Source organism: Macaca mulatta, chromosome 17, assembly GCF_049350105.2.
Source record: "Macaca mulatta isolate MMU2019108-1 chromosome 17, T2T-MMU8v2.0, whole genome shotgun sequence".
Taxonomy (NCBI): domain Eukaryota; kingdom Metazoa; phylum Chordata; class Mammalia; order Primates; family Cercopithecidae; genus Macaca; species Macaca mulatta.
In genome coordinates, this window is record NC_133422.1 from 103,652,195 (window position 1) to 103,675,770 (window position 23,576).

The following is a 23,576-nucleotide window of genomic DNA, read 5'->3' on the forward strand; positions in this document are numbered from 1 at the left end:
TCCTCTCCAGGTGAGGCAGGAGGATAGGGTCTGGAGGCAGGGAACCTAAGGCGCTTTCATGTCGACTCCCTAGAACTCATTTGAAAGGAAAACCGTAACTTTCCGTGCCTAAGTAAAAAAAGGACCCTAGGCTACTCCCTCTGCAAACCCCTACTTTTTCTGCACCACAGATGGGAAATTAGCTGTCCGCAACCAGTCTTACTTACTGCAGGCAGAGTCTTCCGTTGTGTAGAAATGCAACTCTATAACTTCACCTTAGCCTCTGTTCCATTGCTTTTTGCAACCAATCAATCAGATGTTTGCAGAGGAGTGTGATCTTTTAACTTCACTTCAGCCTCTGATTGGAGGCCACCACTTTATTTACATGAGGTGAGCATGAAGTGGCCAATGGGAAACCTCTAGGGGGTATTTGGACCTGAGAAGATTCTGTGTCTGGGCCCTTGAGCTGCTGCCCAGCCCAATCCCACACTGTGGAGTGTACTTTTGTTTTTGGTAAATCCCTGCTTTCATTTTTTCGTTGCTTCATTCTTTCTTTGCTTTGCTGGGTGTTTTTCCAATTCTTTGTTAAAAATGCCAAGAACCTGGACAACTTGCAGTCAAGACCCTCTACTGGTAACACAGGGTAGGTGGCAACTGTGAACGTTCTTGTTTTATACATGGAAAACTTCATGGTGGAGAGGTTAAATTCCTTCCTTAGGGTTAAGTGGTAGGATTGGAAGTAGACTTTGATCTATAATGTGGTAACATTTTATGCATGCATTAACCTGCTCCTTCACCAAAAGAAAATACATAAATATGTAAGCATTCATCATTTGATTAGCAATATTACTTTAGGTACAAAAACTAGAACATCTAGAAAGCAATCTGAACAAGTGAAAAGTAGGTCAAGGCTAAGAACCTTTAACGATGAATGAATAACCTTCTCCCTATTTATTCTTCAGACAAATAAGCTAATTGTTTGTTTAGCTAACAAATTCTTCTTAATTATAGGCCATTAATAAATGAAATTGTATTTGTAAATAGCAGAATGTTTGAATTTCACAAATCGTGTTTCATTCCAAGGAACAAAATGGATAAGAGAAAATCATTAAATGAACAAATTAATATTTGCTTTTAGAACTAAAAGTTTATTAAAACCTCATGAACCTCATTTTACTAGAGAATGGAACAGGGTGAATTCTTCTTGACTCTATTCAAGGAAGTGAAGTTAATGAATTTCTAGACAGACCTCATCATTTGGAAATCCCAAAGTCTACCCCTCAGAGGATAGCGAGAATTATAGTGAGCCCTCCAGGCATAGTGTGTAAATTTGCTAATTATATTTCCCTGTGGTGGTATTAACCAGTATTTGGGAACACACATCAAAATCTCAAGTACAACATAGTTCAACTATAATTATAAGACATCTATTTTCTTATTGTGGGCTTTTCTGCAATACTTTTTCATGTGAAAAGATTGGATTGAGCCACTTATGACTTTCTCAAAAATATATGAATTGGCAACTTTGGCCACTTGCACAGTTGCTGTAGTAATAGAAAACTTAGCAATACCAGACCAGGTCATCCCCGCACACCGATTATGGAAGTCCTAACTACACAGTTGACTACACAGTTGAGAAGTGTATAATAATTCTTTTTTTTTTTTCTTTTTTTTTTTTTTGAGACTGAGTTTTGCTCTTGTTGGAGGGCAATCTTGGCTCACTGCAACCTCCACCTCCCAAGTTCAAGCAATTGTTCTGCCTCAGCCTCCCGAGTAGCTGGCATTATAAGCGCCCGCCACCATGCCTGGCTAATTTTTGTGTTTTTAGTAGAGACGGGGTTTCACCATGTTAGCCAGGCTGGTCTCAAACTCCTGACCTCAGGTGATCTGCCCGCTTCAGCCTCCCAAAGTGCTGGGATTACAGGCGTGAACCACCATGCCCAGCCTAGTGTCTAATTCTTTATGGGCTGTGATGAGGGAAACAAGTTTACAAGTTCGGATGTCATGTTCTCATGGGATAGTTCAGGTCATTCTTTTAGAATGTAGGAGAGGTTCAACATAAGCTGTGGAAGGAAAAGCATTCGGTGCTGGTGCTCAGCACTGGTGCTGGTTATATGACTCTTAAAGTTTACACAGTTTGATCCTGAGGTCAGTAATCCATTTTCTTCTGAATGAATTCAATGACTTCTTTGGAATTTCTTTCAAGTTTTAAATCTTTTACTGTACTTTCTTTATGCTTAAAGGCATTTTTATTTTCACTGTGAAATAGCTTTTTTTAACCAAATAATACAGTGTGTGGCTAATTTACCCTTCAGGCTTCTTAAATTAACTAAAGTTCCTTTTTTTGTTCAGTTTTCATAGGGGAAAATTATTGCACAAATTTTGCAGAAGGGTTCAAAATGTTCTCCTTGGCTCTTTGGAACAGTGACCGCGACAAGATTAAACCACTCAGTAATTCACTAGTTATTTCTGGTTAAAATATAATGGGCTATAATGTACGGTGAGTTGTGTACAGGAAGCAAGGTTGTTTCTCGTGTAATTCTACTCCGTTACTATTCCGTAGCCTTATATGTAGGATTTCGCAAATTCTGTGTTGCCCAAACCAGTTCATTTTCTGTAGATTCTTGGATATGCAATTGGAAGTATAGACAATCATGCAGATTCTAAGAGTGGTGGATACACATATAGGAAAGATATGATTGTGCAGATGATGGATGTGACTGCAGTCTGAGAAGAAATGTTTGCAGCAAGGAATTGTAGTGCTTACTGTGTGCCAGGCACTGTCTGAATAATCTAATTCTCACTACACTATAAGGCATCTGCTCCACTTATCTCCATTTTACAGGTGGAAAAACTGGGGCACAGGGAGATTAATCTACTTGCTCAAAGTTACTGTGCTCATGGGGGACAGAGAATGACTTGAGTGCAGTCAATCTGTCTCTAGAGTCTCTTCCTCTAGCCGCCTATGCAATGCTGCTCAGACCGCAGGAGAAAAGAGACAGAAAAAAAAGTTTTAAAATTAATATTTGTTCACTGAGGGGCAACGAGTCATAGTCATAAGACTGTAGTTGAAGAGAATTGTCCCATAAACTCAAGAATGCCAAACGCACTTTATACTGATTATGGGGATGTATAACTCTGGGACACAGTGTCTAGGCTACTTGGCCCTTAAAATTAATATTGACTAAATGTTTAATTGTCTGTGCCATTTTGGATATAAAGATCCCATTAATTCACAACACTTTTTTCACATGTGATGATGTGGCTAATATTATTATGCTAATTATTTCTAGTCGCTTGGTTTCAAAAACTATGAGACCCGATTCAAATGGTGAATGAGAGTCCTTGGCTCCTTCAGGCCACTAGGGTGCTCCATTGCTCTGAATGGCATTTCCGCGTCTGGTTGAGTTTATCCAGAATAAAGTGAAATCACATGAGCATGTTATTCTCTACTCAGTGAAAAAGATCAGGAAGACTGGGTCTGGACAAAAATGCAGTACATCTCAGAAATCTGGAGAAAAAAGTTGAAGACAGCCTGGCCAAATTAATGAAAATCAGACTCAAAATATATTTTTTTTAATTCAGTTGTATTACTTTCTGATACATTGCATCCTTAGCTTCTAAGTTATAAACAGGTACTTTAAAATGATGTCAACAAAAAAACTGTAATGTACAGTATTTCTTTGCATATAGTAAGTGACTATTAAATAGTTGTTTGAGTTAAAATTTACTATAAAAGAGCAGTCTGCCATATAAATCTATTTACTAGAACTAACTCTTGTGGCATTTTTACTTAATAAGGATCACATAAGCTAAATGGAAGTCCCTATTAATTTCAAATATTTTATTTGATTACATAAATATTCAGAATAAGAACATTTTTTTGAGTTTGGAGTCAGAGTATTTTATAAACAATTTTTTACAATATATTTTTATTCCACAGGGCCATTTGTTTACAAAATAATTGTTTTTCAAGTTTTCCTTATGGAAAATTTCAAACATAGACCAAAGTATAAAGAATAGATTAATGAACTTTCTCTGTGGCCCATCCTATTTCATCTCTACTCCTGCCCAATTCCCTCCTCTGGCACTGGATCATTTTGAAGTGCATCCCAATGTCAAATCAGCTGGGCATGGTAGTTCATGCCTATAATCCAAGCCCTCTGGGAGGCTGAGGTGGGAGGATCACTTGAGCCCAGGTGTTCAAGACTAGCCCTGGCAAAGTAGCTAACGAGGCCTTGTCTCTACAAAAAAATAAAATAATAAAATAAAATAGCCAGGCATGGTGGCATGCACCTATGGTCCTAGCTACTTGAGAGGCTGAGGTGGGCAGATCGCTTGAGCCTAGGAAGTTGAGGCTGAGCAGATCACTTGAGCCTGGGAGGTTGAGGCTACAGTGGCTGTGGTTGCTGCACTACACTCCAGGTTAGACCACAGAGTAATGCACTGGCCAGAAAGTAAGAAAGATATAAAAGAGAGAGGGAAAAAAAGGAAGAGAAAAAAAAAACCAATGTGAACCATTTAAATAATATATATTTAAACATTTATAAATATTTTATCATAGATGTTCTTTAGAAAAAAAAAGCATTTATTCTTAAGGCACTTTAATAAGTGCTCAGACCAATCAATCCATTTCAGTCTTCACGAGCATGAAACTGCTATTCATGACAAAAGCCTGATTCTTGAAGCCAGGGCATCATTTTTCACGATATAAACAAAATAATTCTTGGGCTAGCATTCCACCAAGCAACGCAACTCTGCAAATTTCTCTAAGGGAACACTTGCACACATCGCCTTCTACAAAAAAAAAAAAAAAAAAGAAAGAAAAAAAAGGATTCTAAATATTATATCAGGTAGAACTAACTGTGAAAGATCAAAATTCAAAGACACACAATGACATCCTAAGTCAATATCGTATGGGTTTCAGATGTTTCTATGCCAAATCAAGTACAGTTACCCATTCATTGTTTAGCGACAAGACGCAGGATGCTTCAGAATGACTCAAATGCCCCTGAATTACTCACGGAAACCTGGGATGTGCTCCAGGACGGTGTTTGCAAATTGCTATTCTCTGCTCCTCATGTCTGAAACAGAAGTTGCAACATTATCATCATTTAATCTCTGACACATTGAAACGAGACTGTATGAGGCATTAGTCTGCCTTATGCAAATCTTGACATCCCATAATGGGATGCAGAGCTTAGCATCCCCTAGGCTTCTTGCCTATGTGCAGGTCTTGTAGTGTTTTATCCTGTCTGAAGCAGTTAAATCTTTTTCACTCCCCTTGATGATTTCTCCCCATGGTGATTTATTTGAGTGTGGGGAGTTGGGGGCGGGAGTGCTCATGAAAATTAGAAAAAGTGTGGAAGATAGTTTACTGATATGCTTTTCTGCTGATGATCTGTGACTGTCTGAATTCTTGTCTCATACAAAGTGAGGCGCTCCTCTGCATTCCAGAACCATTTTAAATCAATGTAAAATTTTCCTCATTTTCCAAATGAGTAAGTCCTTTGGGAAACTAGATTAACATCCGCAGAGAAGGGGGGTCTCCATTTATCACTAAGTGGACATTAACCAAGGAGGAGCTGTGTGAAGTTTCTTCCCTTGCCATGTTAATAAACCTGGGCTTGACAAGAAGGGAATATGTCTCTTTGGAAGAAAAGGATTTTTTTTTTCTAATTTCTTTGCCTCTCTGCAGTAGCCAAGAGTGCCTGTGCCTGAGACTTGCAGCTATATATTTCATTGTTTTTAATTCCCTAAATGTCTAATAGAAATAATACTGTGTTCATCTACACTTTGAAATTAACTTTCAATGTTAATATATGTATCAGTAACCCAGTTTATCTATGTTGAGAGCACAAAGCTCTTTCTTTCCTATATTAATTAGAAATATATATATTTTTAATGCCTAACGATTTGTTGTGAATGTTTGTGACATTTTTCTCCTAACTTATAACACTTTCTCTGTATAAATGCCCAATAATTCATACAGGGAAATTGTGCAAGCAGGAGGCCTATAAACCAGACTTAACTTGTGGAGTTAATTCCCTTACTGTCATCCAATAAGCTTAATGTAAGCACAGGGATTGCCACTGGAAATCCAAAACACTGATAAACAAATCTGGCATTGCCTCTGCCCTCTCACAGACCACATCAGACACAGAAGGTGCATCCACTTTCAGTGAAAGAAATTCCAAAGAGGAAAGAATTTCTAACCTGAGGGCCATAAACCACGCGTGGATTCATAGTTGAGCTCCAAGTGGCCCATGAGCCCCCATGGTATATGTGCCACTTGTTTGGGCAGAGGCTTCATAAGCTTCATCGGATCCTCCCAAAATGTCAGTGACGTGGGAAAAGTGAGGAGCCGCTCACTTTTTTTTAATGTGCACTCACAGCACTTTCTGCAGCCAGAAGAAGAAGGAGGTAAATACCTGAGAGAATCTGAGGGCCTTGCAACCAGAGCTGGCAGAAGGGCAGGAGGAATGCTAGAAGTGGATGACAGGTGGATGGAGCTCTCTAGGTGCAGAAGTCAGGGTAATAGACGCTGCAGGCCGATGGATGAATATAGGGTGAGACATGAAACTTCAGGGTGTGTCGTTCCTTTAGAATATAACCATGAATTTTGAGGAAGAAGGAGGAGAAAATGACTTCCCTTGCATAGAATCAGAGCAGGATAAGCTTTGTACTTGGAAGCTCCTTGTTAGCTTGATGACAAGGCTCTGAATTATCTCCATTGTTTCTCTTCCGTCACACAGGAATTCAGCATTAACTCTTAGCATCTTTCCTACAAAGTGCAAAGAACCAGAGGAAGAAAAACAGTGCTTCTAGGTACATATGTATAATGAGAAATACTCAGATGTACACTGTGACGTGTTAATGGCATCCTGGTCATAATATAAACAGCTGTTTGTAAGTGGCTATCTCCTGTTGACCAAGCATATTGACATCTCCTTTCTCCCCCGGACCCTTGCATCTCGTTGAGGTGGGTGAAGCAGGTGTTACCATCCCTATTTATTAATGAGCAATCTGAGACTGAGGGATTAAGTGATTTTCTCATAATCACAAAAACTAATCAGTCTCAAAGTCAGGAATCAAACACCTCTCCTTTCTCCAAACCTTGGATTCTTTCTATTATGTCCTTCATAGTCTCTGAAAACAATAAAATTAAAATAATGATACAGAGTCTCTGTTTGAGAAAGGAATTCCCCTCTGAAGTCAAACACAAACTCATTGCCAGGAAAACATGTGGGAGGTGGACAGATAAAACTGTTTTGCCCATTGTCAATGTCCCGCCAGATGCCGCTTTTGAAACAGAGCATGTTCTTCCTGTACCCCCTGCCTCCTCCTCCTCTTTTTCTCCCCTTTCCTGGAAAATCCTTTCTACCCACCTGCCATGAAGTGTCTTCCGTAGCACCAGGGATCCATAGCACACGTGATAGACTAGGATTATTCCTCAACTCATGTCTCCTCACTTTCCATTTCCCTTTTTCTTGGCCTCTGTAAAGTTTTGCTTGGGACTGAGTTCCTGATTGCTGAAAAGAAATCCACCCTCACTTGCAGAATGGCCGAGCATATTTTTTGTAGGACACATATGACTTGCTGGGGATGTGGACTTCAACCTCATAAGTGGGGTGTCAGATGCCTGCCCCAGACCTGCCAGAAATTAAATAGGTGGTGGGCCCTCACCTAGCACCAGGAACCCTGCTAAGAACTGTGCAGACAGATGATCAGCAGTGATTCTCAATAGCCATCATGATTGGAACAGGGGAAAGACAGACAATCAAAAAGCCCTCGTCGTCTGTCTCTACAGCAACTTTCTTTAAAAAGGCAAAAATCCATTCCTTTCTCAATTATGTGAATGCAGAAACCGACATCGGTAACGGCAAAGTGAGAAACATGACTGAATAAAGCCAGGGCTATGTTCACAGCCCCTCAATAAATATTTGTTGGGAGAATATAAAGCGGACTGCTCTCGTGACTGTGCTGTCCCTGCTAGGTCATACCACTTTATTATTCTTTGAAACCGAGGAGCAAAACCAAGCAGAAGGTTATGACTATTAAATATTTAGATCAATCTGATCGAAAAGGTACCCTTTGAATTGCAGGAACTATCCTGAGAAATTACCTTAACATATTAGCTGTAAATCTGCAGCAGCTAGCATGTCAGTCAGACTAGAGATACGTATCTAGCATAAAGAGTTTATCATTTTTTAGATGAGCCAAATGCAGCAAAGTAATCTTTGCAACCGGGATGCTCTACACTGCACCGTCAGTGGGGAAACGATCTGTTGCACCTGAAATTCTGAAAATAAGGCAGTCTTCTCAGAAGTGGATTATCTTTCATAACCAGTAAATATTTTTCGTGCTATCAACCCGTTAAAGCAAGCAGCTATTGTGTATTGTGTCTCTACACTGGATTGCAAATTAAACTCCCACTGGGGGCTCTAAAGAGAAATCCAGCCCTTTATCCTCTAAGCCACTCAGCAGCTCTCCTTAAGCAAGTTAATAAAGACCTTCCTGACTATCTGCATCTCATTATTGCCACATAATACAATATCCTGGGGTTTTCTTCCTTTTGTGAAGAAATGCTTAGAAACAACATGGTACATGGAATATTGTCCTAAAGAGAGACTGGGCAGGTGCCCTGCTCTCTCTCTCCTGAAACGTATTGGAAGAGAAAAACCTATTTCCTAATTACCTACCGGTATTTAGGCTCTTTATGCCTGACTTGAGTCATTTTTATGATTAATCCCCAGATTAGCCTAGAAAATTTCACGCCATCGTGAGTGAGCTATATTCAATATCATTTCACCCAGTCCTTTATTCAATGAGTCAACACAGTCGTCCACCATGTACTCTGTGCAGAGCTTCTCGGGCCGTTACCGACTCCACCCTGGTTTCTCCTTGAAATCTTCAGTTTTCATACTTAGACCCTGTGCATGGGCAATTAGTGGCCATTTGCAAATTTAATAACACATGTTAATTATAATAAGACAATAAACAATATGATTCATTTCTCTCCCCCACGCAAATGACTAAGTTCTAAACTATGCAGAGCCCAAACAAGGTCAGACATGAACTAGATCCCAGACTTACACTGATTTACAGAACACTGACTGCATGAGACACCTGAGAATTTGTGCATTACCCAAAGTCCTAAAAGCCCACAAAAGAGCTTCCTCATACTGAAAACTCGGACTCATAGTCAAACATAACCCTTTGAAAGAAATCTCCATTTTAAAGCAAGGAAGAACTGATATATGCACAATTGGTACATCACTGTGTCCCTGAAATATATGTACGTTTTGGATTTTGGCTTTATTATTTGCTTTTTATGTGAAAAGCTGGATAAACTGAGAAGTAGTAAGTGAAAATGAGAAGACTTAGGCAAAGCAATGAGTGAAAACTTTCGCCATACAGGCTTTTCCATGTCACTCAAAAGCAAACAAAACCTCGCAGCTGTGAAGTTACTTGCTGAGGTCACATCCGTTTGGTGACATTGCATTCCTTTAACTTCGGCTCTCAGGTGAGATGACCGGCTGGAGGGGGGTCCAACTGGTTTTAACAGCAGGGTGGAGGGGGCATACAGGAGTGCAAACAACCAATTTAAAGTAGGTGACCTTCATCATACACAGATCCTTTCTTAGGTAAATAACCAGTGCCCAGCAGCAGATCCTATAAGGCAAAATAGTATATCTTTTTAAAATTTTTTATGAGAATTTTATTGACTCTGTCTCTTGGTATTTAACTACCTTTGTATATATTACCAGTAATAAAGTCCCCTTCGTAACAAAGTCCCCTTAGATTTTTAATCACTAAATTGCCTTCCGAGTGACTATTTCAGTCCTTAAGAGAAGCTATAGGACCTTGAGTTCGGAGACAGGAGCACACTCTTGGTGGTGTTCTAGTTCCTTCTAATCACACCCTATTTGCACCACATAAGCATTAGCACAACTAGAGATTTGTCTGAATCACTTACATGTCATACCAGACAGTAAAACTCTCATTGTGAACATTAATTTCACTGATGTCGTTGCAGCTTGGTGGGGGGTCGCCACCATTCACTTACCCAGGCTTGAAATTATCTCTAATTTAGAGGCTGGGGACAGTGACACAGGAAAGAGGCTCTGTGCTTTCTATCTGGAGATGCGGGATCATAAAAATGTCTTTTTAATCTGATGATCATTAAAACACCCAGTGATGTGGCGCCGCGGCTAATCGGAATGCATTTCCATTTCTGTGGGGATTGAGCGTGTCTTTGGAACCCTCTGCAATGGCTTTAGAAACCAATGCTCCTTTTATCAGGTGAGAAAATTACCCTATGGCATACCTTTTTAGGCTACAAAATATCAGAGGTTAACTTCAGGCAAAATGGTAAAACTAGTAGTAGTATTTCCTATTACTATGTGCAATTTGCTTCAAAATTTCAAAAAAGGTTTGGGAAAATCATGAAATACGAAGGGCACACTTCATTCATTTATTCCAAGGAATCTGTTTGGTGCCAGACATTGCATGGAATTGTATGGATTTTTAAAATGAATTGTGGGCTCCCTCTTAAGCAGACCATGGCAGGGAAACTTGAAAACTCCAACGCATCCAAGGAACTAGAAGCACGTTTTACATAGAGATGCTACTCGGGGTTCACAAAACACTACTTAGCCATGATGCTTGTTAAAGACTGCATTTTTACTCATAGTATTCTATTCTCTTTCATTTTAAAATGCGTGTCGTGACCCACTAAATTGATGTCTCAGCCCACAAATATGTCCTCTGAAACACTGGTCTAGAGGGGAGGATTTATACGGACAAACAGGAAACAAAATCTGCAAAGAGATAATATCAGAACAAGAGCAGGATGTCCACTCGTGTGCTGGAAGCCACTGTGTGCCTTATCCTGCATATTAAAAGGATTTTTAAAAGGGCATGATCAAATTATGTTTTGGAGTAACTATATCAGAATACCTATAGAGGTATAGATATAGATAAAGGATAGATTTTTTTCTTGCTATTTCTATGTTCATTTGCATATGAACCTGTATACTTTAGAAATGATTAATCTGGCTGGGCGAGGTGGCTCACGCCTATAATCTCAGCACTTTGGGAGGCTGAAATAGGCAGATCACCTGAGGTCAGGTGATCAGCCTGGCCAACACGGTGAAACCCCATCTCTGCTAAAAATACAAAAATTAGCCAGGCGTGGTGGCAGGCACCTGTAGTCCCAGCTACTTGGGAGGCTAAGGCAGAAGAATCACTTCAACCCAGGAGGCGGAGGTTGCAGTGAGCCGAGATCGCGCCACTGCACTCCAACCTGGGCGACAGAGCGAGACTCCGTCTCAAAAAAAACTAAAAATAATAATAAAAAAAGAGTGATCAATCTGGGCTGATTAATTACTTAAGAAATGAAGAGCTAGGAGAAGGGAAACCCCACCACCGACCTGCCTGGCCCCCTCATGGTGTCTTCCTGTGGTCCCCAGTGAAGTGTGAATCCACTGGAAGCTTAGGCTCAGCCTTTCTCTACTGCGTCCCAGGCATTTATCCTTCCTGGGTGACTGGCACCTGCCCTGTGGCCCATCAAGGGAAACTGGGTCACATGAGCACATACAGAATTAGTCACTCCAGCCAATCTACCACCAGGAAGAGATACAACCGTTAACGGCTATCAAAGACACAGTCCATGTGGCTTTTCCAGAATTTCGAGAATAATTTGAATCTCCATAGATATTTTAAATTTATTTTCAAGGCCTCAGAGCTCCTGGCTGGGAGCCAGCGAGTGTGGGCAGGTGGGCTGTGCTTCAGCTGGTGTCCACAGGCGCTGCCACACTCTTATTAAAATATGGAAATGTCTTGATGCCAGCTGGTGCAGGGCTGCTGCCCTGAGCTCTCAAGGTCCCCACGTCCATCCCAGCCCCTTGGGTGGCCTGGCCCAGGCCTGCCACGTTTCTCCTTGGTGAAGTGTTGACACAGCAAAATGCTCAAGGGTGATAGCTGAAGCTTGTTCCAATTGGCCCTGGTTTGTGTCTTTTTTGTTATTAAGTACTTTAGATGGGTAAATTTGTAATGAATTCTGAGCAAGGGATTTGAAAAGACCTCACATCCACCACTGCTATAGTTTTTCTTTTTCTCTCTTTCTGTTTTCTTTAATTTTTGCTGTTTCTTTTTTAGCGGATGACAGGCACCACTAGTTTACCATCCAGGCTGTAGGTGTCACCAACACGAAACACTCCCAGCAGAAGAGCAGAGACATTATCTTCTCACCTTTGCCTTCTGGGGAAAGTGAGGAGGAACCATTTCCCTCCAGGAAAGCATATGTTGCTGACACCGACTGCGTACTTGACCACACACTGTGGCTCAGGACTCCTGGATTTACATTACCACCTGGCATTGAGGAAATGTAAAAATAACAGCAATATAAATAACCTCATGACCTATAAAAGTATGCATGAGGAATGGGGCTCTGGGCCAGGCAGGCTTGTTGTTTAGGTATTGCATACTCGGCTAATTATGTATAAAAATAAAATAAAATAAAAGCTACCCAAGTACAAGAAAAGGAAAGGGATTGAAGTGATTTTTTCCCCTTTATGGCAGGGACAGAATAAATGGGCAAAAAAGGATTCAGTTAGTTAAATTTAAAAGGAAATTGGCACAACTTAATTTTCTGTGCATTTTTGGGTACTGAAAACCTTATTTATACTGACAGTCATTTTTTAGCTTTACTATCAATGCATTCTTCCCTTGCTCAGCACATATGTTGTTGAAGACATCGCTCTGTTTCCTACTTCAGTTGGTGTTTTCTAGCACAAACCATCTTCTTCGACTTGGCAGGGGGGTGGGTGACAAGAGTTAGGAGTGAAGGAAGAGCAGACATTTCCTTTCCTCCCTGCTTAACCTGGAGGATAAGTATTTGCGGCACTCGCTACCACAGAAGAATGCTTAAAACATAAGTTCAAGAGGAATTTCAGTCTACTCCAGGGTGGTGATTTCATAAGGGGTTATTAACAAGTAGGAAGGAATGCCGGGAGCCCAGCCTGAGACATTTTAGGTCAGTAGAGGGCCGGGCAAATCCAGTTTCTCAGCCCACGCGTCCCTTCCAAGGTCTGCAGTGATATATTTTTCTGTTTCTTGAGTAATCAATGTTTATAGAAATATAACCTGTCCACATAGTGTGGGTAACAGCTGTGTCACAAGAGTAACTGCCTGGGAACCTAGTTCTCTTCCCAGATCTCCATCACCACTAGACTTAGATGCCCTCTCTTGATATATTTCTGCAACCATTTGCAAAGGGATGATAAAAATCTGGACCACGTTTTCAAAAGGCAATTCGAATTGTGCTGTTCAAAACATACATAACTGCGGTGTGTCACCTCCATGAATTTAACATATTTCCCCTTTAACAGTCTCCACTCTCCTCACATCCACCCATCTCCACATGAACCCTCTCTTCTTGGGTTTCAGATTAGCTTCTGTGGTTCTTTACATCTGAAATTCGTCTTTCTGAGAGGCAATAACACAAATGTTTGGATTATGCTATCATGGAAAGGAAAGAAAATTCTATCGTGTAAAAGAAAAAATGCATTATGTAGAAGAAAACAAATCCCTTCCTAGAAGCTTATAAAGTAGAATGCAGGTCTACTTGAGAGGGTTGTCGAAGCCCTGTTTGCATTTCTTCCTCATGTGCAGTAATACAGGATTTCAGAGAAATCTATATTTTAGAGATTTAAAAGGAGTTGCCCTGTGTAACACAAACTAGATTTGGTTTAACACAAGCTAGACGCCAATTTCAGGTCGAAGTGCTTGTATCCAAATTTAATTACGCACCATCTATGTGTATCTGCGAGTGCTGTCGAGCTGCGACTTCTAAATTTTACAAACGAGAACTTGAGAAGTGGTGGGAGCCTGCCAGGCACCTCTCTCTGCATTTGTACTTTTCCTTAATGCCAAGTAGGAAAAAACAAGCACATTCCCTTCATGCAATAGCCTTTCTGAAGAGGAATTTTCCTATAGAGTTTCAGAATGAGTTATAGCCAGTATGAGTAATGAGTTTAAAATGTATTTTCACATTTTTTATGCCTTACATAGCACTCTTAGTATTAAGTCAGCCAAACAGCTATAGTTTGTTTTTCTCCTGTGTTACTGAAACCCGGATCCCATCTCATAGGATTCCAAAATACACTCTAATTTGATCTCTAGCACAGGTACCTAAGACAAAACTGGTGTTTTCAGCATCTTGTTGGGGAAACATTCCATGGCTCCTTTCTCTCCCCTGCTTCATGGCCTTTACCCTGCGCTGATGCTGTCAGCGGCCCTCCGCTCCACACAGTCCTGACCTCTGCCAAGGCTCCCGGCCTGCAGCCCCTCCTGCACAGCAGTCACCTGGGCATCCCCTTCTGCTGCCTCCTCGCACTCAAGAGTGTCTCTTCCTAGAAAATTTCTCCTTCCTGAAAGATTTTTAAGTCTCTCCTAGCTGTTTCCTTATTCAGTCCTAATAAATGCTCTTCTTCAAAAAATTGCCACTCAATTTAATCCTCGGGCCTGTGGCTGTCACTTCAAAGTCAACAAGTACAACCCCGGATGCACCCTGCTCTTCATGTGGGAGCTGCTGCTCTGAACCACACCCCAGCTGTGGTCCCCATGGGGTCCCAGTTCTCCCTCTCAGAGGGATTGAACTCAGCGTCCTCCTGCCTCCCGACTCCTTCCTCTGCTTCCCCAGCCTCTCCCCTGACTCTCTTTCTATTTCTAATCTCTCCTCAAGGCCCATTCAGCTGTATACTTTCTTTGCTAGATTAATATTTACAAAAAAACAAAAAACAAACCAAAAACAACAAACCAAACCAACACCTTCTTGTTCACAGCATGCCCTTGCTCAAAATACTTGCTGGAACCCACTCCTGTGATGCTCATAGACTCCAAAGCTCTCTGCTCCTGCTTCCCAGTGCGGAGGTGTGGGCAGAGCCAGCCTCCTCTCCCTCAGGAGTGCAGTCAGCTCTGCCTCTGCCTCTGCAGCTTTCCCTTCTTTTTCCCTCCCCTTCTCCACATTCCATCCGCAACCCAAAATCCACTGCTTCTTCCTCCTGCCTACACAACAAAGGCTCACCTGGCTGCTCCAGCCCACTCTGACCTCTCCTAAGAATTCCTAGAGCATTTTGCAGAGCTCCTATCCCAGCCCGTGGCCCTTTGCAACCTTAACACATGCCTTCAAAGCACCTTGAAGGCAGTCCCCTTAGAGCTGAGTCACTATGGAGAAGCCCCGGGGAAAAGCACCCCTTGGAATGCACCCTGGATGTCCCTGTCACATGGATTGGCATTATAAGTGTCAAAGGCTTTAACAAATGAATACAGCCATCAAAATTAGCCGAGCAGGATGCGAGTCCCACAGTGATGCTTCCAGATTATTCAGTCTTCTATACCCCTCAGGTAGTACCTTTTCTTCTTGCACTTACCCAGTTGTCATAAATTCTTGTCATCTGTTGTGCCCCATAGCCCTTCTAAAATGTAAGCGCTCAAAGGATTGTTTCTCTCAGGCGAATATTTCTTTAAGTTCTAAAGTAAATCTTAGCACCAGGTTTGGACCTTGTAGGACGTGAATACCTATTGAATCTATGGAGAACTCCCTAGTTTGGGGGAGGAATATGGTTTGCTCATGGCCCACCCCTCTTCCTTCTTCTTCGTTCAGTTCTCATGTTCCCCAGAGTGGCCGCTGCACTCAAGAGCATCTGTTTGCCTTCCCAGGGGTGAACCACGCACTGTCCTTTCTGCCAAGTTTCTTGTCACTCTTGGTTTGGAGCAAGGGCTCATCTCAACCCCCATTATGCTCCCTGTCTCTCCAGCTCTCCCAGAATTATTCAAGGACATTTCTCTCTCCCCAGTAAGCAATGTCTCTCCACTCCTGCAGAATTTTTGCCTTCTTCCTTAAGAGAAGTTCCTCTTCTCACCCTCCATCCTACCTCCCCCTCCCTCCACAAAATCCTTCCTGTGTCTCCTCTCCCAGACACATCCCTGATGTTAACTTATTCATGCCTCTTCTATCAGGGCAAACTTATAAAACAGTCTTGTTACTGTATGAGGAGTTAGGCTTTTCCCATAAAACATTTTCAAGGTGAGCCAGAGGTGACATTGCCTTTGTAGTCTCATTCAGTGACCTCACACCTATTTCTCCTGCCAGCCTGTGAATTACTCAAGGGTAAAGATCTCATCATGTGGATTATGGCTAGAGGCTCTATGCCTGAGACCCATTTTGGTTTTTGTCTAGAGATTGAAGCATATACAATTGGGGAGACGTGAGCTTCTTTAAAAAAAAATAATAAAGATGAAAAATGAACATGTAGAGAGTTAAGTGGACATTTATTCACAATGAGAAAATAAATCAAAGTATGCATTTACAAAGTATTACAAATGTTAACTGTCTGCACATTGCTTGAGCCCCTCCCTGGGCCTTGGAAGGGGCCTGGGGAAGAGAGGGATGCATGGAAGCCCCCTCACTTAACTACGGGTCAACCCACTGTGCCCACTCCAGTCACCACGATTCCAGAGTCACGCTCAGCACAGTCAAAGCATGCCAACATTTATCAAATTGATTTTTATCTCCTGATATTCCAGATTGTAAAGCAATGTAAAGTACGATTTTACAAAACTATTTATGGACCTTGTGTCTTTGAATTCTCAAACCATGGGTCAGGAATCAATTTTCAACAACCATAGGTCTTTTCTCTCATAAGTTAACAAGCTTAGGTAGAAAACAAACAGCTCCACTCCACTGCATAAAAGAAAATATTCACCTCATGCAATGAGATATTTTCCTTATCTTACAATTTTAAATAAGTAAAGATCAGCACTCAAAGGTAGATTAACACTGAAAGTGCTTCCATAAACTGTCAATCTTGCGTGAATGGGGAGGAATGATCATTGTGGTGCATGGCTTTACTGTACTGATTTGCATAAAATTTTCCTTTAGTAAATGTGCAAGCTATTTTACAGGTACAGAAAGTGTAGCTCCTTTCAGAAAGAAAATTGCTATAGCAACATTGTTAAAACTAATTTATTGTTCATTCACCTTTTTTCTTTTTCAACAAATATTAATTGAGCACCATCTGTGTGCCAGGCTGTATTCTAGGCGCCGAAAATACAACGCACATTGTATTTGCCCACATTCCAGAGGAAGGAGACAGAAAACAAACAATTGGGCTGTTCTGTGCCATGCAGGGAGAAGGACTGTGTAGGAAACGAAAGCAAGGAGTGGGGACGGGAACTGACCTGGCGAGGAAGACAGGTGCTGTTTTTCAGAAGGTCATCCAGAAGGCCTGAACACAGTGCAGCTGCCATGCCCTGCTGGATGCCGGAGAAGGAGAGAGAGGCCGGGAGGCTGACAGGGCTGGGAAGGCAAGACCGAGGCCAAGGCCTAAGGCGTGTAAGAGGGGCGGGGGCCCAAGGCCAACAGGAGCCAGGGCATGCAAGGTCCTCTCAGCCTCAGGAAGCCTTTGGATCTTAATGTGAATCAACTCAGAAACCAGCAGAGAGGCTGCAGTTGGAAATGACATGATCCGACTTATGTTTAAAGCAAGGTTTCTCGGCCTCAGCACAGTTGACGTTCTGAGCTGGAGACTATAATTCTAGGCTGGGGGACTGTCCTGTGCACTACAGGGTGTTTCGCAGCATTTCTGGCCTCTGCTTACCAGACGCCAGGAGCACACCCCTGGCCCAGCTGTGACAACTAAAAATGTCTCCAGACATTGCTGAATGTCCCCTGGGGGTCAGAAAGCCCCTCCTATCAAGAGCCACAGTTTAAAACAGAATCACATTGACTGGGAGTGATATTTCAGTTATATAGAAACTAGCACAAGACAACCAAATTTTTTGTATTAACATTTAGAGATTTGCTCTCACTAGATTAAAATTCAACGTAAATGTACCTACACTGCATACTTGTAGTTAATAATCATATCCTAATGCGAAGGCCAAGACTTTATTTTTGAGTCAGATCCTGATGTGATTCAATTCTCTTGTACCTGTAAAAAGAGCACCAAGCCCAAGATCACAGAGAAATCTTGTTAATAGGCTAAAAGAAAACGCTACAGGTATCCAAACCAACCCGTGTTACCATGGACCCAACCACAGGATGCCACTGAACTACACAACCCCTGACTTCACCAGATGAAAAGGCACAAAAATGTCTCAGACACACCTTTAAATATTATACAGGATTTACAGTATTCACTTCCCTATTGTTTCCCTAAATTCACTGAGAGTTTCAAATATTTTCTTTCGATGTCGACTTTTCTTCATTCTCAGAACTCTGCTAGCCACTGCTTGAAGGCATGAAAAGGCTTGATGACATTGTTTGCACTGTATTATTTCTAAAATTCCCCTGAAAGCATGCATCATATATATGCACTTTTAACAAAGACCTCTTCAGACTTCATGCCATTGTCCTCTTGATGTCTGATTGTTGTAATTCCCTCAATGCTGAAGTGCTGGGTAATGGGAGTGCTTTTGACAAGGAATTTTGTGTGCTAAGCTACCACTTTACAGGAGAACCCAACCATCCGGAGTTTCTGCATTCGATCCTCAATGTGTTGAATCTAGAAATTAACAAGTCAGGGCACGGCTGCTTTCACGTGTTTGGATCTAACTGGGAGAAGGGTGTTTATGAGTGGAGGCTGATGCATAATTCAGTAGAATGCCCTGGCTACTACAAGCAGAGGAGAACCCCAAGTGGGGATGTCATACTGAAGCCGCAGCACTATTGCAGCTGCCAGAGTGCAGCTTTGCAGCCTACAGTTTTCAGTTCATTACCACTGAGGCCTGGGTGGTTAACTCGTCACAGGAAAGAAGCTGTCATATCCTGTCCTTTATATCAGCAAATGAAACAGTGAAGGAAAACTTTACATAGAGGAACCAAGAGTGAAGGAACGAGTGTCGGGGGACTGCTGAGCCCTCTGGGCCTCAGTCTGAATCCGGCTGCCATGCCGTGAGTTGTGAAATGTTTACATGGAGATTAGCCTCCCCAAGCCTCAATGACCTTATCTCAAAAATAGGCGTAGTAGTGACAACTCTTCAGAATTGTCATGAGAACAGAGCTAAACCAAGCACCACATCTAGCACGGAATTGGCACCTAATATGCACCCGGGTGATGGTAACTATTGTAAGAGCAATGTGAGGAAGTGTCATGCTGACCATTAATTCTTACACCTTACATTAAGAAAGGCCTATTCCTTTATTCCCATCCAGAGCCAGCCTTAAGTAGATAAATGTTTTTAAGATTTAAAAAATTTAAATAATTATAAATTAAGATTGAAAAAATTAAAATTTAGCAGATAATTCAAGGATTTAAGCCTAACCTATATGACCATTTAAAAGAATATCATGGTGGCTGAGCACAGTGGCTCATATCTGAAATCCCAGCACTATGGGAGGCCAAGGAAGGCAGATCACTTGAAGTTCGAGACCAACCTGACCAACATGGTGAAACCTGCTCTCTTCTAAAAAATACAAAAATTAGCCAGGCATGGTGGCACGCACGTGTAATCACAGCTACTCTGGAGGCTGAGGCAGGGGAATATCCTAGGACGCAGAGGTTGCAGTAAGTCGAGATCGTGCCACAGCACTCCAGCCTGGGCAGCAGAGTGAGAGACACTGTCTCAAGAAACGAAATTTTAAAAACCCAAAAAACATATCTTGGCTACAGTTTAACCTGCCAATTGAAAAACAGAAATACTTTTAAACTTTAATCACAAAAATGAGAATTTTGGCTATAATTTAAATACATCAGTTGATGAGATAGAAATCAGTCGTGAGGGAGGCCAGCCCGAAGTATTCAAACCGAGAGTCAGCAAGTGTCTCAGAGGATTCGCTTATTGCCACCAGGTGTAAGAGGACTGTCCTCATTCAAAGCCTTGGGGGAAGCCCTCACTGTGCTGAGAATGAAACCTCTCAGTTCCTCTCTGGTGGTTTCCCAGGCCCTGACTCATTAGTACCGGGTTCCTTGAAAATGGTGAGCTCTTTCCTGCCTTGGGGTATTTATGCATGGTGTGGAGGTTGCCTTTCTAAAACCATGAGCTGAAATGCGACCTCATGGACCTCACCCACCTTGCCTGGCTGCCCACCAGTGTTTTCCACTTACTAGGTTTTCCACGCAGCTCTAAGTCCACCATGTTTAATTATCTGCTTGTGCATCTGCTTGTTTATTGCCAATCACCTTTTTGGGAGAGAAGCTCCCAGGTACCAGGCAGTGGTATTCATTATGTATCTCCCACGCTCAGTGAGTATCTTGCACATAGTAGGCACCCAATAAATAACTGAATTAAAGAATGCAAAAATAAAATAGGTGAAAGAAACATAAAAGCAGGTGAGTACATCTTCAGCCAGTTTTAAAACAGAACCTGTTTTACTGGCATTCAGAAACTTAAGGGAAAAAAAAAAAAGCCAAACTAGAGTTGACCACATTGAATAAGTATTCTTTCAGTTTCAGCCCGTTCCATAATTGCTCATTGTCAAGAGCTAAAACAGTTAAGATCACCTGACTTTCACTTTTGTTGCCATTCTTGTACATGCTAACTTGACTGAAGGTCTTTGTTTTTTATGTATAATGGAGTCAGAAGGCACAGTGGCTCACTGGATCATTTAAATATAAACTCTTCTGCCTAGTTTTCAAAGTGCTGATAGTTTTGCCTTTATTCCATCTATCCAGAATTTCCTGCTTATGAATCTTGACCTGCTTTCCTTTCTGGGCAGAGCAGGCTGTGTTCTGTGCTTGTAAAGGAGAGGTCCCTGTGGGTGATCTGACCAAGGTCCTGACTGGTGGGTAGGAAGACTCTGGGCTGATGCGGGAGAGGGCATGAGTGCACCAAAGCAAGAAAACAGGAGTCAATATGGAGAATTTGGATAAACATGCATTGCTTGTAGTGCTATTTGAGGGTATGTCTTGGGAGGCAAGAGGGGATAATGTCAAGGAAGGAGTTAGGAGGGACCAAGTCAAGACCAGCCTTGAGAGATGAGCTCTGGGGAGCTGGAGCGAGCCTGCCTGCCTGCCTGCCTCCCTTTCTTTCTTTCTTCCTTCCTTCCTTCCTTCCTTCCTTCCTTCCTTCCTTCCTTCCTTCCTTCCTTCTTTCCTTCCTTCCTTCCTTCCCTCCCTCCTTCCTTCCTTCCTTCCCTCCCCTCTCCCTCCATCCCTCCCTCCCTTCTTTCCTTTTTTCCTTCCTTCCATTGTTTTCCTGTCTTCCTCCCTCCTTCCCTCCTTGTCTCCTTCCTACCTTCTTTCTGTAGATTGTAACCAACAGCAGTTTATCCAAAAGTTTTCAGCATGGAAAAGTCTTTTAATGAAAAATAAAGACTGAATAATAATCAGAACATACACGTTAAAGTTCCATTCTGTCTCTTTTCAGCTGCATGACTGAGTAACCCTAATTCCTTCTTCAGCAAAATAGGGATAACATGTCTGCCTATGGAAGTACTGCTGATTGGGATTGGGGTGGTAAAACACTGTTCTGCCATATTTAAAGTATAACAAAGCAAATGATGCGTGTTGTCCCATTCAAATAATTTGTTAGCCTAAATCTTTAGAAAGGCCTAACTTTAAGACAGTCAGAATCAACTGTGTCCCAACAGAAAAGAGCCAGTCTCACACATATCCCTGATGCTGAATCAAAAGTGTCCAATAGGTTGCAGCTTTTTTGAGGTTCCTTGGGACGCAAGAGCCAATCCCAGGTGCACCTGTGCAGTCTAAGAAAGGAAACCTGGCAGAGGTGGTGATGGGGGGATGTCTGACCCCTTGATGGACAGTCGTGCCTGATTTGCAAAGTCTGATTGTGTGCCTAAGGGTAATGCAGTGACCATGGGAAAACCTACCTCCGTTAGATATTACTCCAAAGAGCAAGCATTTGCTGTGTTTTGCTTTATTAATACTACGTCACTTTTAAAAGTCTTCATTAGGCCCTTCAGTGGAATTTGGACAGTGGCTTCTGTGTTCCCACCTCTCAAAACACTTAATATAGGACACGCATTACATATTTCAGTAATTATCTTAGTGTGCAGAATGCAGAAGTTGAGTATTGAAGTTTAGTATTCCAATATGGACACTAAAAATGTTTATAGTGATGTTGAAAATAGCACCATAGTGTTTCTTTCACTCAGGTGTTTCTTATTTTTTCCAAAGCTATAAGATTGCCTACATTTATTTAAATTTAATAATTCAGAAAACTCCTGAAACATGAACTTATTGCTTTCTCATGATAGGCAATACTATAATGACAAGTTATTTGATCTGTGACATCAAAAATTCTTTATAAATAGAGTTGAATGCAACAAATTATTTGTACCACTTAACACTTTCCCTTTTGTTTAACAGTGTTGTGGCAAAATTTGGTGAATATTATATAGGCCACAAATTTGATTAAAGATTATTATTATTTTAAATGTCATGAATGTTTGATTTGATGTTTTATTATTTTCTCCAAATGTTTTATTCGGTGTATTCAGTACATGTCATCAGAAAATAATGATGTTTTCTAAAATTTATTTTAGGTTTTGAAACTAACATGAACCTAAGTAGTCGGGATGACCCTAGTACATCAGAAATTACTTCCGAGACTCAAGATAGAAATGCAAATAACCATGGAATTCAGTTATCTAATTCACTATCTAGTGCTATCACTGCTGAAAATGGAAATTCCATCTCAAACGGTAAGCACTTTTTAAACTCAGAAGTAAATGGATAGAAGTTTTAGGCTGTATCAACTTTCTAGGAGGAATGGATTTAACATATGAAAATGAAGAAGGGTTAAGAACCGGAAAATAGAAAATAAACCATGAAACTCTCCTGCAGGTATTGTTGTCAGCATGTGATTGCTTCAGTTAAAGAATTGGAATTGTATTCACTCTTTGTTGACTTCTCTGAAATTTTATGGAGTATTAATCTAATTGGTCTAAAATTAGTATACTGAGCAGAAGGCAGCAATGGATTATCTACCAATATTTTTAATTAAAAAATTATTCTGGAAACTAAGAAATGTGAAGGAAAATAATATTAAAGAAATGATAAGTGCCAGACTGGCTTCAGGTATTTTACCTACATCAATGAGTGCCACATTTAGAAAGTGGCTTGGTTGCAGGTACAAAAGCTGAGGATCATGCAAGTATTTTCTCTCACAAATAAAAGAAGACAAAGGCTTCTGGGAATAACTGATGGGAAGATTCAGACCAACTATTCCTGAGAGGCTCCTGCATGGTTGGAAAAAACATGTTTGTTTAGTCTAATTAGAGGCATGGGAGAACCATCACGATGCTGAAATGCTGGGAAGCAGCTGAAGACCTGGGAGTGGGGTGCAAGGTGAGCTGAAGCAAGGAAGCCCACACTTGAGGCTTGGCTCATGGGGACAAAGGGGTGCCCACATTGTTCGGAGAAGGCAGCTAAGAAGTCGAGTTGTGCTTCTGACTGCCTTCTCAGATTACAGGGCAAGAAACTGAGTCGTGGCCCCACCAAGGCCTTGGGGTGGGGCCTTCAAGTGTTCTTCCCAAGAGTCAGAGTGAACCAGAACCAAGAGCCATGTTGAGTTGCCCAGAAGCAACCAGGCCTACAGGTACCTGGGAGAAACACGTGTAAATCTAC

At 41.5% G+C, this 23,576-nt stretch overlaps 1 protein-coding gene across 1 annotated transcript in view; it reads left to right on the top strand.

Moving 5' to 3' along the window:
• Positions 1-23,576, top strand: part of MYO16 (myosin XVI) — a 617,076-nt gene that overhangs the window by 549,274 nt on the left and 44,226 nt on the right. Inside the window, exon 33 of the mRNA XM_015121440.3 lies at positions 22,493-22,651. Within this exon, the coding sequence (XP_014976926.3) occupies positions 22,493-22,651 (159 nt within the window). The remainder of the gene's footprint in view (positions 1-22,492; positions 22,652-23,576) is intronic.